The sequence below is a fragment of the Bombus impatiens genome, unplaced genomic scaffold, assembly GCF_000188095.3.
Source record: "Bombus impatiens unplaced genomic scaffold, BIMP_2.2 scf_0096, whole genome shotgun sequence".
Lineage (NCBI taxonomy): Eukaryota > Metazoa > Arthropoda > Insecta > Hymenoptera > Apidae > Bombus > Bombus impatiens.
In genome coordinates, this window is record NT_176515.1 from 1147277 (window position 1) to 1162727 (window position 15451).

Below are 15451 nucleotides of genomic sequence, written 5' to 3' on the forward strand. Positions count from 1 at the left end.
TGTATTAAAAGCTGATAAATAATAACATTGTGTACAACATTATTACAATTACAATGTGTGTAACAATATTATATTAACAGTTGATATTAATAATTAATATCCTCTTCGATCTTTTTTATTCTTTTATTTCTTCATTTTGCACAATGCGTTGTCGGATCAAAAAATCTACCGATGTCGAGAAAAAGATCGAGTCATAATAATTATAACTGCTACTTGAGTGTCGTTTACTAACGTTATCATCGTAAAATAGCAGCGGATACGTAGCAACACGTGCTTATATTGCAGTCATAAACGTGACTTCACGCCATAGATATGTATGTACGAAATTCGACCTTGTGTTTTAATGCTTGCGTAGATCTTTTATTTTAATACGCAAATTATAGTTTCAAATTTTCTTTTACTCTTACCTACATATTAGTAGAATTCTCTTTCTGCACTATTTGATACTGCAAAAATTCGTATAGGTGAATATGAAGAAAATAAAGATTTGTTTAAACAAATAATTATCTCACTAAAACCTATATGTAATTGAATAAAATGAACTGATTAAAAATTGCGTTTCCGAGCTATACATATTTTATTGTAGATACAATAACGTGATTTACGCATTACATTCCACGTAAATCACTCATTTACTTGCTTGCTAACGAAACAAATGGCATTTATTCTATCATGAATTACACACATGTATTCACTATACTCTTCGTTTGGCATAATATAGAGTTTACTGATACGGACTTATTAATATTTTATAAAATGTCGTATGAATTTTTCGTATTTCTTTGTAACATCATCCAATGTTTGGTGAAACTCGACGATCGTGTAATTATTAATAATTGGAGTATTAATTCTTTTCTTAATCATGCGTAAATATCTTTCCTACTCTCAAAAAAGAGCATACGACCTAAAGATTTAACACGTAAAAAATTAAAAATATGTTAACGCTTCCTCGAATTGAGATAAAGTTGCAATTCTATTAAGCGAAAATACTATAGACTTTTTCCAACGTTTAACTCAGTAAGGAAGTAAAGCTTACTCGTATCCTGTACGGTTATCGGATATATCAAATTAAAACATAACCTCTAATGGAGTATGCGATTCTCTCGTTGCTTTCGCACTCTCGAATCGTATACGAAACCTCAAATTATAAAGGATGAATCTTTTTGAAGGAAGGACATTCGTTACATGTGGTTGATCGTATCCTGGCTTTATCGAACAGAGTACGTTTCTAATACACAGACTTGGAAGTATTGCAAACGCTATGGCAAACGTCCAACCGGGCCCCTTAGGCCTTCTTATCTTGAGAGGGGACCAGGCCATGCGAGGCCTCTCGACCCCCGAGTACATTTCCTGTCAAAAGTAAGTGATGTTCCTAACGTAGATCGCATATGACGTTCTATTCTTGAGACGTCTGCCGCGACATTTTCAGCTTAAAATTCCTAACGTATTTCTCATCGAGATGAACGATTCTACGTCAGAGAAAAGTCAAAAGCAAGTTTTTTCCTTTTGCGTCATCATTCCATGGCCATTTCATGTCCTCGTTACGCCGCAATTTCCTTTCGAACTTTGTTCGCATAAGAGGCTCTACATTTTGATGTGGAATGATTTTACTTTAAACGCAGCACATCTTTAGTATCTTTGATCGTAATTCTATCACATATAAATTATATTAGAGTTAAAAATAAAATTAATGTTCCTATAGAATATAGAGTAGTTTTTGCATATTCAGCTTGATGGAGTTTATTTTCGATCAAAGTGTACGGCTCTTATTCTATGAATAAAGTCAACTTATCACCGCAACTGTGTTTATGTCACTACCATTGCAATCACAGCCAGTTTATGATTGAATGATACCAATTAATTAATCCATATATATATGTGCTTAACAGTATTATTTTATTCAGTTCTTTATATACATTCAGATTGATCTAAAATTCTACTTTTTATTTATATATTTACCCGTTGCCGCCAAAAATTCCACGAATAGAAACATTGCACGCTGATAATGGCACTCCTCCGAATCACAGCGCAGGAAACCTTAACTGTAATGTACACAAATTTTATTAAGAAAGGGATACGAATAAGCAATGATTACATATAAACGATTTTATGGAACGTTACTTTAATTACGATGTATATTATTTTTCTAGCCCAAAATTATTTGTTAAATTTTCTTCTAATTTTATTTCTTAGATCAGTACTGGCTTTTTATGTCATTGAATAAAAAAGAAACTTTGTACTATAATTACATTTAAAATCTGTAGTGCATATAGTGTATATATAGTCTATAGAGAGGATTTCAAATTCTTCAGGATTAAATCCTAACTAAAGAGACATGTGTAGAGCTATGCAAACAGTACGTAATTCATAGTAACATAAGTATTCAAGTAATATAACATTTTTATTACACTGTCATTCTGGAAAACAAAGTCGATATGAATTAAATAAAATATCATAAAAAAATTCTTATAATATTAAAAATTCAAATTTACTCCAAGGAAAACGGTCGTTGACGTTTGTAATTAAATTTTATATTGAAAAGAATGTAGTCAAATTACTAGATGCCTCAGAAAACCGCAAATCTAGCCAATTGAAATTAATCGATTGAAAATATAAGGATGGCCTTCGGTTTAGTCTCCTAGCGGACGTAATCTCGTTTTTAGGCGCGGCTACAAAGCGTCTACAAGGTGGTGGCAATCGACTGCTTCAGTGGAAATTTCCATTGCAGTTGGCATGCTGTGTGGTGTGACTGTACAGTCCACCATAAAAGTAACGGCTTTCTTATATTAAACATTGAAAATATTAAATATACAAGAAACAATTCATTATTTCTTTTTTATATCATGATTAGAAACAATTTTGTATTATAACAAAGTCGCAGAAATGACTTAACCTATTCACATTTGCGGATGAGATATTTCGTGTACAAATTTATACCGAAAGCTTTCATAAACGAGATATTTCACGACGCAATATCATATGCTATGAACGAGATATCTTGCGTCTTTATTTTTTGGTATTTGCAATTAAAAAAAAAAAAAAGTTTTAAAAGTATATCATATATCTGTTATTTTGCATACACATCTCTGATTTATAGATGGGACATTTTGTAGCGTAATAAGAGACAGAAGGTGTATAACAAATCCTCACAAAAAAGAATATAAGGTGAAATGCCAATGTTCAACATCCACGTTGCGAGTCACGTGGTGTCATTACATCATTCAGGATTCGTACATAATATTCAATAAACTACTTTTGTTGCTATACCAGTCTTAATTATCTCATTAGATCACTCACATCCTTATGTGCAATCATACAATGTATATGTACTCATGTTCTTTGTCTCACTTCTTCCTTTTATCTTCTTTCAGATTTTCTGGTAACTATATGTATACAAGGATAATTCAGTACATGAACACATATATATTATAATTATACGTATCTACATTCACAAAATTTCACTTCAATTGCCGTACGTGAAGTTTTTACGAAAACTACCGTGTATTTGCAACATAAGCACTAAATATGAACATCGCAGATAGAAGGTCAATTTTATGGTTATAAAATAGACCTCAAATCATACATCGATAGAAGAGTATACCTCAAAATCCATCACGAACAAGTGATAATTTCTTTTTTATCTCCAGAACAAAAATTAAAAGAGATATGATAATAATCTTAATTTCAATTTTGAAACTATGATTTATTGTTAAGAAAACTAAATATTATTAACTTGTCCTAATCACGTAGAAAAAGGATTGCATCCTAGCACTTGTTGATTATGCTTGCAATGTAAAAATTGTTTTTTTATACGTATACGTATTTATATTGTTCGAGCGCTTTTCATTATTACATATTATAACATATTACTGTTTTATAATGCTAGTGATAGATTTTGTGATAAGAACTATATTTGTAATTTTTGTTTTCCATGACAGTATAAATTTATATTCAAGGCAATTTTGTTTATTAAGTTTGTTTCTATCTTTTACACTTTTAAAAATTATGAGGAATAAAATATATTAAATGTTATGTATAGATTATTAATCTAATTGCAAATGTTAGTTTAAAACTATATTTAATATTAACGATAAATTTATAGAGAAGAGTTCATTTAATGTTATAAAAATATAATTTAATTAATTTTAAACGTTACTCTGTCTTTTATGTTTATATATCGCTAAATGTAACAATTAGATTATAATTTATCTAATTTACTTGAATTTATAATTTAATTGATGAAAGGGCGAAATAATATAATGTATTTGAACAAAGTCAATTATAACTAAATCCTTTTGCAGCAATCAAAATGTGTAAAAAATATAGGGAAATGGAAAAACTTCCCTAGAAGAGATAAAACAAAAGAGGGCGATACGAGTAGTATGAATCATACTTTGAAAACGATGTTTCGGTTTGATCAGCTGTTGTACATTATTCGACACCAATCAGCTGATAGAACGTTGACATTATATAATAATCTATCCGGAAATTAAAAAAAAAAAAAATTAATTTGCGATCAAAAAAGTAAGAAATAATAACTTTTTAATTTTTTACTATAATTTACAAAACTCTATGCTTTAATAGTGATAGATTTATTTACCAGATGTAAGGTGTAAAATGAAATAGCAGTCATTTTCTGAACGCGGCGTGCACTGTGGTTCGAAATTTACTTTGAACTTTTAACAAGGAAGCGTTTATTGTGTTTCTATCTTTCTTGTAAATGTAAATTATATTTAAAAAGTTCAATTTACATTTGACTCGGCAAATTCACGTATGTTATTCATGTGAACGCTTCCTACCTTAAGGTAATTGCGACACGAAATAAAATCGATCCACAGTGTGTCATAAAAATAGCGAAATAAGAACTATATACTCGATAGTTGCACGTATTATTCGAGACAAGCGATATTCAGGTTGATCAGTCGATTTGAGTAAAACTTTCGAATTTGTCTCCATAATTGATCAACAATAATCTAGATTCTAGTTAACAGAATCGATCTAACTTGTATCACCTGCCACGCAGCTGTACGCAACACAATGCAACGATATGATGTTTATGCTGTTGTTAAATTATCGTTTTTCGGCTGGACTATGTGCATTAGCGAATCATAGAAAGAGGAGAAATCGTTTGCCAATCCGAGTGCGATGGTTTACACGTGCGAGCGTTAGAAAGGATTTTACCATGTAGTTTCACAGACAAGAAGAGATGCTTTAACATGTTCAAAATTCTATTCAGTTTAGTGGAATTCGATGTTTTTGATTGGACATTTGTGTTTCTTTGAAAGGAACTTCATAAAAAAATAACAACGTTAAAATGTCCACGTTAAAATTGAGTACTCAAGACAAAAAGGACTTGGACAAGTTCACCAAATTTTTGGCATTAAAGGCTGCACAAATCATTGTGCAGTCGAGGTCAGGTGAAAAGGTTAGCACAAAGTGCAAGCCAAATTCATCTGGAACAGATTGGGTAAGTTCTTCTATTTATAATAATTTTGATTGCATATATATGTTATGGATAATGCACATATTTACCTTTTAATATCTTTTTATTCTTCTCTTGAATTTCTTAAATGAAATTATATTTTATTTATTCAATGTTATTGATGTAATTCATGTTAAAACAGCATTTTATTGGTCTTTATGCTAAAGAAAAGTTTGAAAACAATTTATGCAAATACAAAATTCATAACAAACAAACGCATAAATTATTATTGATGTATAATACATAATTAAAAACATGTATTTAATATTTATATTAATTCCAATATGTTAATCGAGATGTTTATAGTTTCCTACTTATATATCCTTTTATTATACAGTTCAACCTTGCTATCCATGATCTACCAGAAGTTTTGGCCGAAGCTAAAAGAGTATTATGTGGAGAAATAGTAAATTCAACCATACCTCTTTGCATTGAAATCTCATTAAGAACTGTTGAAGGTGATACAATGGTTTTAGAAACATGGAGTTTGGGTGTATTGCCAGAGCATAGTGATCCTACTGTAAGAGTAACATATACAGTATATAATAGAATGGGTATTTTACTCAAATCGTTATTATCTGTATCAAGAATTACTCCAGCTTATAAATTAAGTAGGAGGCAAGGTCCGGATTCCTATGTTATTTGTTATAGGATTTATATGGGAGAACCCCAGCTACATACACTAGGTACAGAATACATCAATTTTATGTTAAAATCTAATTTTATCTTTTTAAATAAATTCAATATTTATAAGTTTACTTATAATATTGATAATATTTTAAACATATTGCAATTTTTTGCAGGTGATAATTACAAACATGTTAGGGTAGGTCAGTTGTGTACACCAGTGGGGACAATTCATTTATCAGTATCATATAGGACAAAAATGACTATATCTCCTACTCATACTGGTCGTGATTCAATAATGTTAAAAAGTGATCATTTCCATTCTGACTTGAGTCCTCGTCATGCTAGGTATCAACAAAGGTAAGTGAAGTGAATTGTTTTGTGAAGTGAAATGAGTTTCTATTGGATTAATTGAAACTTTCTTTACTCATATTTTAGCGAAGAGACGTCGAAATCGCTTAGTGATACTATCAAGGTTGGAGCATTTGTAGTCAATAAGCCTGTCACTGTTAACGAAGATGATTTTGTTATACCAGATGTACCTTTTAGCTCTTTGCTAACTCCTAGACAAACCTCACCTCCTCCAGTCTCAGTGGCTGAGACCACAAGTACAAAGACTGCAACAACAATCATTGCTACGGATAGCAGCAATGGAAACAATGAAAGACTTACAAATGATAACACAACGTCAAAGTGTAACTCTCAAAATGGATCGAGAAGGAGTAGTTGTTCAATGACCAGTGCCAACGATGATTTTATTATGGTAGATTTGGTAATTAACGTTCCTATATTTTTAAGATACTAGAAATGTTTGACTAAACTCTTTAAATGTTGCAATTACAGAAGACTCCCTTCGCAATAACAAACACCAATAGCGATTTAGGAGCATTTTATCGTGAGTGTCAAAGTGCACCCCAGCTTCAAGCTTTTATGGAGGAAAGAACACTTGCAGAACAAGTAGGAGATCTCACGAAACAGTTGGAAACATTTGAAACAAATATGCGGCGGTATGAGGATATTCTGTCGTCATTATGTCAAACAGAAAATAATAACTAATATCGAAATCAATGCAATGTTAGGTGCTTCAACGAGAAATGTTAATATATACAACCAGCATATAGTGTCTCGTCATAGATTTATGCGATTCTCATTACACGTATCACAATATTTTAGCAAGAGCATTTCAATAAAATTTTTAGCCAAATGCTATCACTGCTTGTGATCACTTATGAAAAAAATTGGATTTAATACAAGATTTATCTATAACGTATAAAAATAAAAATAGTTCATCTGTATTGCCAATGTATGTAATTTGGTATGTGTGATTTATTGATGTACAATTTTTTTCTACAATTTCTTTTTTTTTATTAGTTCCTTTTATCACTCCACCAATAATCAAAACATTTTTATTCAAAATTATTTTAATTTACTTTTATCGCATAAACTATATTCTCATATTTATTGTAAATTAAGTGTATTTTATCTGTTGAGCGACTTATTAATAATGCGAATTGATAAGCAGCGTAAATGATAATTAGTTAATATATTTTGAAACTTTAATTTATTGCTTGTACATAGTGTAAATTGTATTTTAGTGTTATGATATTGATTGATGATTAAGAAAGGATTATATAACTTTTTCATGTTTTATTATTCCAATCACTTAATAAATCAGGCTGTGCTTGCAATTTGAGTAAAACTTTTATGTTTAAGATGCTATATGCAACCCTCAATTATGATCATTTAATTAACCAATCTTAATTACAAGATACCATCTTTAGTGTAATAGAAGCTTTAAAAAAAATTGAAAGCCTGAAATTACATATTTTTATGTAAATACTTTTTAATATTTTAATGCTGGGAAGTTGTTTTTGTCTGTTCTATTTCATAACAATGTATGATATTATTTCTGCTTTTGAACTGTTCATTTCTGTCAAGTTCAAATTGACATTTCTTAACTATTTAATTCATTTTTTCAAGTTATAGTGATCCATTGTACAATAGACTTTGAACTTGAATTATATCGTTTCAATGTTTATTTTTACTTTTCTTCAAATGTGTATGAATATTAATTTCCATAATGCTAAGTTAAATATTGGTTAAGGAAACAATTTTCGTTACATTGTGATATTACAATGTAAATCGATTTGTAGGTATGCATGTTCCAATTGTAAAAGCGGTAGATGAGTATTAAGAATAAGTAGTGAGTAGTGTGTATCACATTTTGGAGCGTGACAAAGAAATGAAACATGGCGGACTCTGCGGGCAATTGGTGTCTTATTGAAAGCGATCCTGGAGTTTTTACGGAATTAATAAAAGAGTTTGGTAAAGTTTGATTGGTTTTATTTAGATTTGCTTCTAATTACTTTAATTTTGTCGAAAATAATTTATATATGATTATCCTAGGAGGTATCTGTGTCTGTTGACGATTGCTTTGAACACTTGCATTTTGGATTGTTATTTCTTGTAAGATTATACATTTCCAAGGCATTTAATATAATTTCTCTTTATTAAAGGTGTTCAAGGTGCCCAAGTGGAAGAATTATGGAGTTTGGATGATGAGCAATTTGATAATTTGAAGTGAGTATTTTGTTCATATAACATAACCTATTTAATATTGATTTATTTTTGTTTCGTAGTGTAAACGAATATGTCAAATTATAATGTAATCTAATATCCTTTCGTATTGATAATAAATAATAACAATATAGTAAAAACTTAATTTTAAATCTAAAATTATAAGCATATAACCACATGCATGTAAACTTTTGAAGGAAATAAATGAATTTAAATTAATTAATCTCCTATTTTTTATGATACGTTAATAATAATTTTGTTATTTACTAGGCCTATACATGGCTTGATATTTTTGTTCAAATGGGTGCAAGATGACGAACCCTCTGGAAGTATTGTTTTAGATAATAGGTTGGATAAAATTTTTTTTGCAAAACAGGTATTTTTTATAATTATTATTAAATATTACTCAATAGTAAATTAGAGGATAAAAATATTGAAAATTTTAGGTAATTAATAATGCTTGTGCAACGCAAGCAATCTTAAGTGTATTACTGAATTGCAAACATTCCGATGTATCATTAGGACCAAATTTGGAAGAATTTAAAAATTTTTGTCAGAGTTTTGACGCTAACATGAGGGGTCTGGCTCTTAGTAATTCTGACGTGATAAGAGAAGTACATAATTCTTTCTCAAGGTATTTTTCATATAACAATGTGTGTGTGTGTGTGTGTGTGTGTGTTTTGCATATCTTAATGTTAAAAATATATATATGATATGTATATATATGTGATATAAAATAAACATTGTTTATTGTAGACAAACAATATTTGAATATGATTCAAAACAAGCATCCAAAGATGATGATGTATTTCATTTTGTGAGCTATGTTCCTATTGACGGACGGTTATATGAGTTAGATGGATTGAAAGATGGACCTATGGATTTAGGTCCTTGTCCACTTGGCGATCAATGGGTTCAATCAGCTAAACCAATAATACAGAAACGAATAAATAAGTAAATATCACCTGGTTAATGTATTCATTTGTTTCATGTAGTAATTGTACAATTTATGTTTGCAGATATAACGAAGGAGAAATACATTTTAATTTAATGGCAATAGTAACAGATAGAAAAGTAGTTTATGAACGACAAATAGCAAATGTCTGTGATCCAGCAGAATTGGAACGTTTACAAACATTGATTGAGAAAGAAATTCGAAAATCTAAAAGATATCAGATTGAGAATATTAGAAGGAAGCATAATTATTTGCCATTGATAATGGAGCTTCTTAAAATGCTTGCTAAAGAGGGCAAGTTAGTGCCTCTATATCAAAGGGCAAAGGAGAAGGCATTGGAAAAGGAATCAAAGAAGAATAAAGTTTAAATCTTGATTTTCTGAACTGTATAAGAAAAATATTGGAATGTATGTATACTGCATAAATATTATTGAATAAATTATAGCAATGTGTTTTTAAAAATAGATGTAAATATATTATTTTTCGAATTTTTCTAAACTAAAAAGGTTAGCAGAAACTTATATGTATGACGATGTAATTCAAATATGAATTATATGAGAAGATATTGAAGATGCTTAATTTATCTTTTCCTATTTTGTTATATACTGATATCTTCGTTTAAGTCTTCATCTATAATTTTAACTTTTCCATTATAAAAGAGTCTAGGAAGAAATTTATCAGTTAATTCATTTTTTATATCTTGTATCTTTTCATTATATAAATACTCCACGATGTCTAAAAAATACGAAGTGAAAATTATTATTATCATAAAACAAAGCATTTAATATTCATAATTTTATTAATTTCAAAACTTACCAGTAAAGTTTTTTGTATTTATTTTTAGAGCAGCTTCTTGCACAAGATAAAAAAATATTTTACACAAAAAGATATTAGTAACTCCATCAAAATATTTCGCTACATTTGACCAGACTATTTCTCGACTATTCGAAATCCCTTTTCCATAAATGCTGCAATATAATTTTCAGTATACATATAGCAGATTTACTATATTTTATATTAAAAAATAATTACTTATGTTAGGAGATATAACGAAGTTTCTGTATTATGAAGGGTTATTAACTTACTATTCAATTAATTTTATTTTTATATCATTTAAATAAATAGGTTCTGGACAAAATAATTGCATGTGCAATTGAAATATCCAGAATTTCTTCAATGTATTATGTTGTATACCTAGCTTTTCTTCTAATTTGCGCCAAACCGGTTTTGGGATAATAGCATCTTTTAAATCCTCCACCGTCTCGCATAATGTTATGCTCATGAGAGTTTTTATAAATTTACCAATTAAAGATAATGTCCATTTGATTTCAGACGATGCTACAATAAAGCGCGATTGAATTAGTTTTATCGTTAGTTTTATTACTATAATTATTATTATATATATGTCGGGTTTACATTAGAATTAGGATTAGGGGCGTGAAACGAATCTTCATTTGGATTACACATTGTCGTTATGCAATAGAGAAGACACTGACTAGCGCAAATACGATTATTACAGGACTTGACAAGTAACCGTGGTACTTAGATAGTCGGGAAGCTAATGGCAATGGTCCTAGCTACCAATGGATTCAATAACGAATCCGCGGTTAACTGGATAACAGGATGCGCTTTCTTCCAAAGCCCAAATCGTACTCGACTTGCTTGGCTACTAAACTAACTAAACTAACTAACTAAACTAACTCTTTGTTAAAACGTGGAACAGCCACCGAGCATAAAGACGCTAAGTAACTCGCTAATACGACTTCACGAGAGAAATGACTTTTCGTCGCGATGATGCTGCAGAGGAAAACTATGATGGGGTGTGTCTAAGGACACGAGATCATCGGATTCGTCGAGGATAGCCTTCGTTCAGAAAGTGAGGGAAATTGACGTTGCTGTTAATTGGTCAATTTCCATGTCGGTGGCTAGAAAAAGATGTTAGCCGCCCTCGAGGGAAAGCTGCACGTGTACTGTGGAAACGCATCGACATCTGGCAATCATCTTACTTGAAGAATAGGGTCTGCAAGTGGCTAGCTACGGGATAGAGACCGTTGGAATGTTTACTGTCGAGTGTTACAACTATTTCCTTTTTAAGGAGAGCTATAGAATTACTCCATGCCTCTGCCAGACAAAGCATTCATCCCGTGACCGCGGTTATGTTCGGCGACTGGTTGTCGCCTCGAGCCCAAGCTCATTATCACAAATCTCGAACAAATACAATTGGATCGAATGACGACAATTGTTTCATTACGCCTATGATAGAATTGATAGAATCTAGATTACGGTATTGAGGGATTTTCCCGAAGTTCCAAAGGGAAGGCTCCGATGTCCTTTCATCTCCGACATATATTATAAAAATTGCAATATTTAGAAAGAAACTTACGGTCTTCATCTTGCTGCATCTTTTTAAGCAGTTGATAACGTGACCAAATTGAATGTCTTGAACGCCCCAACATTTTACTTAATTCTGAAAATCTGTGTACTTTTTCCTCATTTTGTTTATTCTTCATGTAAGATAAAATTTTCTTATCTTCAACTGATGTATATCTATAAGATACATTAGTAATTAATATTACACGAATGCATTGAGCTTTTGATATGGATGGTACCTTTGAAAAATTTTCTCATGATTTCCATATAAGTGTTTGAATCTATGAAAAACACTATACAGTGTTCTCCATGGTAAATTATTTGCTAAAAATTGAGTAAATTTTTGTCTCTCTTCCATGCTTTTTATATAAAATCTATTAGCACGTTTCATATGAATGAAGGGTTTCACACATTTAGGATTCCAGTCATGAGCCTGCACATGAAAGATTATCAATAAAAGAGAAATATATAACATTAATTAGACATACTTTACAAAATGCTTTCCAATTATCCTTGATAATTTTATCTTCGCTAGGTGTAAATATGCCACTTTTTAGTGGTCCATGTTTTAAGAACAGCTCTTTCTCTCTTTTCGTTAATGTTTTTGAGCCTGCAGTATGTTCAATTTTATGCTGTATCGGTACTTTATGCATTAATTTTACTTTTAGCTTATATAATTTCTAAAAGAATAATAAGTTAATATAAAATAATTAATATATGTGAAGTACGACTGATGCAGATATTTACCTTTATTGCATCTTCAGATAATTCATTTTTCTCTTCTTTTTCTTCTACTTCTTCTTCTTCTTCTTCTTCTTCTTCTTCTTCTTCTTCTTCTTCTTCTTCTTCTTCTTCTTCTTCTTCTTCTTCTTCTTCTTCTTCTTCTTCTTCTTCTTCTTCTTCTTCTTCTTCTTCTTCTTCTTCTCTTCTTCTTCTTCTTCCTTCTCCTTCTTCTTCTTCTTCTTCTCTTTCTTTCTTTTCCTCTTCTTCTTCTTCTTCTTCTTCTCTTTCTTCCTTTTCTTCTTCTCCTTCTTCTTCTTCTTCTTCTCTTTCTTTCTTTTCCTCTTCTTCTTCTTCTTCTTCTTCTCTTTCTTCCTTTTCTTCTTCTTCTTCTTCTTCTTCATCTTCTAATGGCATTTCAATATCTAGTTCTCCTAAAATATATTTTAAGTCGTCATAATCGTTGTCGGTATCTTCTTTATTACATTTATGTTTTCCTGTCGTTCTAATCTTATTTTCTACACTTGTTTCTTGGTTTTTTATATTTTTATGAGGTGTACTAGTTTCTTCATCGTCAGTGATATAAAGGGGATCAACTTCTGGATCTCTGGATGTTTCTACAGTCTGATCGTCTTGCATGGTCTCATTAATCGTTGAACAAAAAATGTCCGTATCTATTTTACTTTCTTCAAAATCCATCACAGAATTGAGATCATGCAACATATCAATAGCTTCCAGATCATTTAATTCATTATCACATGATTCTAATTTGACTGCACCAGACAATTGATCATAATCATTGTCGCTACAAAGTTCCCTTTTTATTTTTCTTTCAGGTGTATGTTCATTACAGAGATATTGCCTCTTTCTTTTATGTTTCGATGGTGTTTCTGTTTGTGAATGCCATTTCATTAAATTTATACCTAAACTATTAGGAGTGAAATTTTTTAGGCTATTTACATTTTCTATTTGAATGTTCTCTATGCTTCCTAAACCTCCCGATGTATTACTTTTTTGGGGGGTCCTACATAAATCTTCTATTTTTCTTACACTAATTATCGATTGTTGACTTTTATTTGTTATTTCATCATCGCTGCAACCTTTTTTTAAATCTAAATCTGCATGACTAGTTTCAGAACTTACATTTCCATTGTTAACCAATGATTTTTTATTAACTCCCTTATTAGGAGCTCCATTTTGTGTTAATATTTTTTTCTTTTGTAATTCCATCTGTTATTTCATAAGATTTACTACCATGTAATAATTCATTATCTAATATATATTATTCATTTGTATTTATCCTTTTTTCAAACACTTTGTTATTTTCATATCTGAAAAATGTTCATAGTCATTTATGAAAACTACTGTTTGTTTTAATTATTAAAACTAAAATAATTATTCTACAATATTACTAAAAAAAATCATTTTTGTTTTTATTCAATTAATGTCTTAATATATATATATATTATATTACGTTTTAGACGTTTTCTAAAAGAGTGTCATTGCAATGTCAGAATAAATTATAAGTAATATACAATCATAAAATTATTTATTTTATAATTACAATTCTAGTATTTTAAATATTTTGTTGTTTCCGCAGCACATGTAACATATACTACATATAACTACCATAAATCTATAAACAAACTAACCTCTTCAAAGTGTCTGTTATACTATATAGACATAGATTGTAACACGTGGAAATAATCGCAATCACGATCTAACTAAACTAAACTAAATATCTCTAGGAAATTTACTAGGGAAAAGCGTCCGAAACTTTAGTTGTGAAAAATCAACATGAAAGGCAACGAAATTCTCGTTCTTGCCAGATAGATGGAGACGAGTAGAGTGCATCTGTCTCTATCTGAGATGTTCATAGCACACTGGGCCAGTTAACAGTTGACCAGTTACACTGGCTCGCTCTTACTCGATGAAAATAAGACTGCGCTTGTCGAGTGAATACAATTAATTACTAACGCGGCCCCAAAATACCACGTTCCTCGGAAACGGCTTCAATCATTTCATTCCTATATTTCTATGCCCAATGGCGCAGAATGAGAACGTTTTTGTTTTCCATGTTGATATTTCACGATGGCTTATTTGATTTTCAATTTTCCGCCAATTATCTTCTATGCTTTAGGTATATGAGCGTCGAGATCTGTTTGTACGATCGTGTTCGTACGTACTTACTTGCGCATAGGTTTTCAAAAGCTAACAGTTAGGTGCTAACCCCTAACCTAACTACAGACGAAGAATAGATAATATACGAATACATTTTCACTTAATGAATTTTTAAATCATTTTTTCAGTAAGAAAGTTATTTATTCACAAAAATATTTCTAAACAACACGAATGATCTGCAGTGTCTATTAATAATTAGTGTTACAAGAATGAATTATAGGATATCTTATTCTATGGTTAAACAATAGCTCTAACTATCTAATGGAGAGTGCTTTTCAGTAACGCTTTTCCATTTCATTCGCACTGTAGAATGATTTTGATGAAATTTTCGACCCATCTGGTACGAGGTATTAAAAGTAAACGTGTTGGAGTTTTAATTTTGTCAAGCTTGTACAAGCCATGCATTTTCATACAGTCCGGAGCAATGTGACAGTCTACTTAACATTTTTATTTACTTATAATCAACTATCAACTAGTAATTTCGGTAGAAATAAATTTGTTTTGGACCTAATAACAAATGTGCGCATATAAGGCATGTA

The 15451-nt window shown here is 30.4% G+C and overlaps 3 protein-coding genes and 1 long non-coding RNA gene across 7 annotated transcripts; 2 read left to right on the forward strand and 2 right to left on the reverse strand.

Moving 5' to 3' along the window:
* Positions 1–521: 521 nt before the first annotated feature.
* Positions 522–3842, reverse strand: LOC112212014. The gene is made up of 2 exons (XR_002945803.2): positions 1037–3842; positions 522–904 (listed from the first exon to the last, which is right to left on the reverse strand). It is a non-coding gene; the product is annotated as an uncharacterized LOC112212014 (long non-coding RNA).
* An 823-nt stretch (positions 3843–4665) lies between these two features.
* Positions 4666–8400, forward strand: LOC100746005 (autophagy-related protein 13). Of its 4 annotated transcripts, XM_033318442.1 has the most exons (6): positions 4673–5467; positions 5820–6168; positions 6286–6469; positions 6548–6881; positions 6953–7116; positions 8263–8400. In XM_033318442.1, exons 1-6 carry the CDS (start codon positions 5315–5317, stop codon positions 8294–8296), a joined length of 1218 nt encoding a protein of 405 aa, XP_033174333.1. In that variant the 5' UTR covers positions 4673–5314; the 3' UTR covers positions 8297–8400. The 4 variants fall into 4 exon arrangements, with proteins under 4 accessions (XP_012250083.1, XP_012250082.1, XP_033174333.1 ...); XM_012394660.3 differs by lacking the exon at positions 8263–8400 and having other exon boundaries at positions 4666–5467; positions 6286–6457; positions 6953–7462; XM_012394659.3 differs by lacking the exon at positions 8263–8400 and having other exon boundaries at positions 4669–5467; positions 6548–6872; positions 6953–7462.
* Positions 8287–10202, forward strand: LOC100746128 (ubiquitin carboxyl-terminal hydrolase isozyme L5). The gene is made up of 6 exons (XM_033318448.1): positions 8287–8434; positions 8626–8689; positions 8957–9062; positions 9133–9320; positions 9443–9640; positions 9706–10202. The coding sequence occupies exons 1-6, from the start codon at positions 8359–8361 to the stop codon at positions 10007–10009; spliced, it is 936 nt and encodes a 311-aa protein (XP_033174339.1). The 5' UTR covers positions 8287–8358; the 3' UTR covers positions 10010–10202.
* LOC100741691 lies at positions 10127–14044 on the reverse strand. The gene is made up of 8 exons (XM_024372732.2): positions 13112–14044; positions 12759–12784; positions 12500–12691; positions 12251–12444; positions 12025–12188; positions 10727–10979; positions 10458–10609; positions 10127–10376 (listed from the first exon to the last, which is right to left on the reverse strand). Exons 1-8 carry the CDS (start codon positions 13959–13961, stop codon positions 10240–10242), a joined length of 1968 nt encoding a protein of 655 aa, XP_024228500.1. The 5' UTR covers positions 13962–14044; the 3' UTR covers positions 10127–10239.
* Between the last annotated feature and the right edge of the window lie 1407 nt (positions 14045–15451).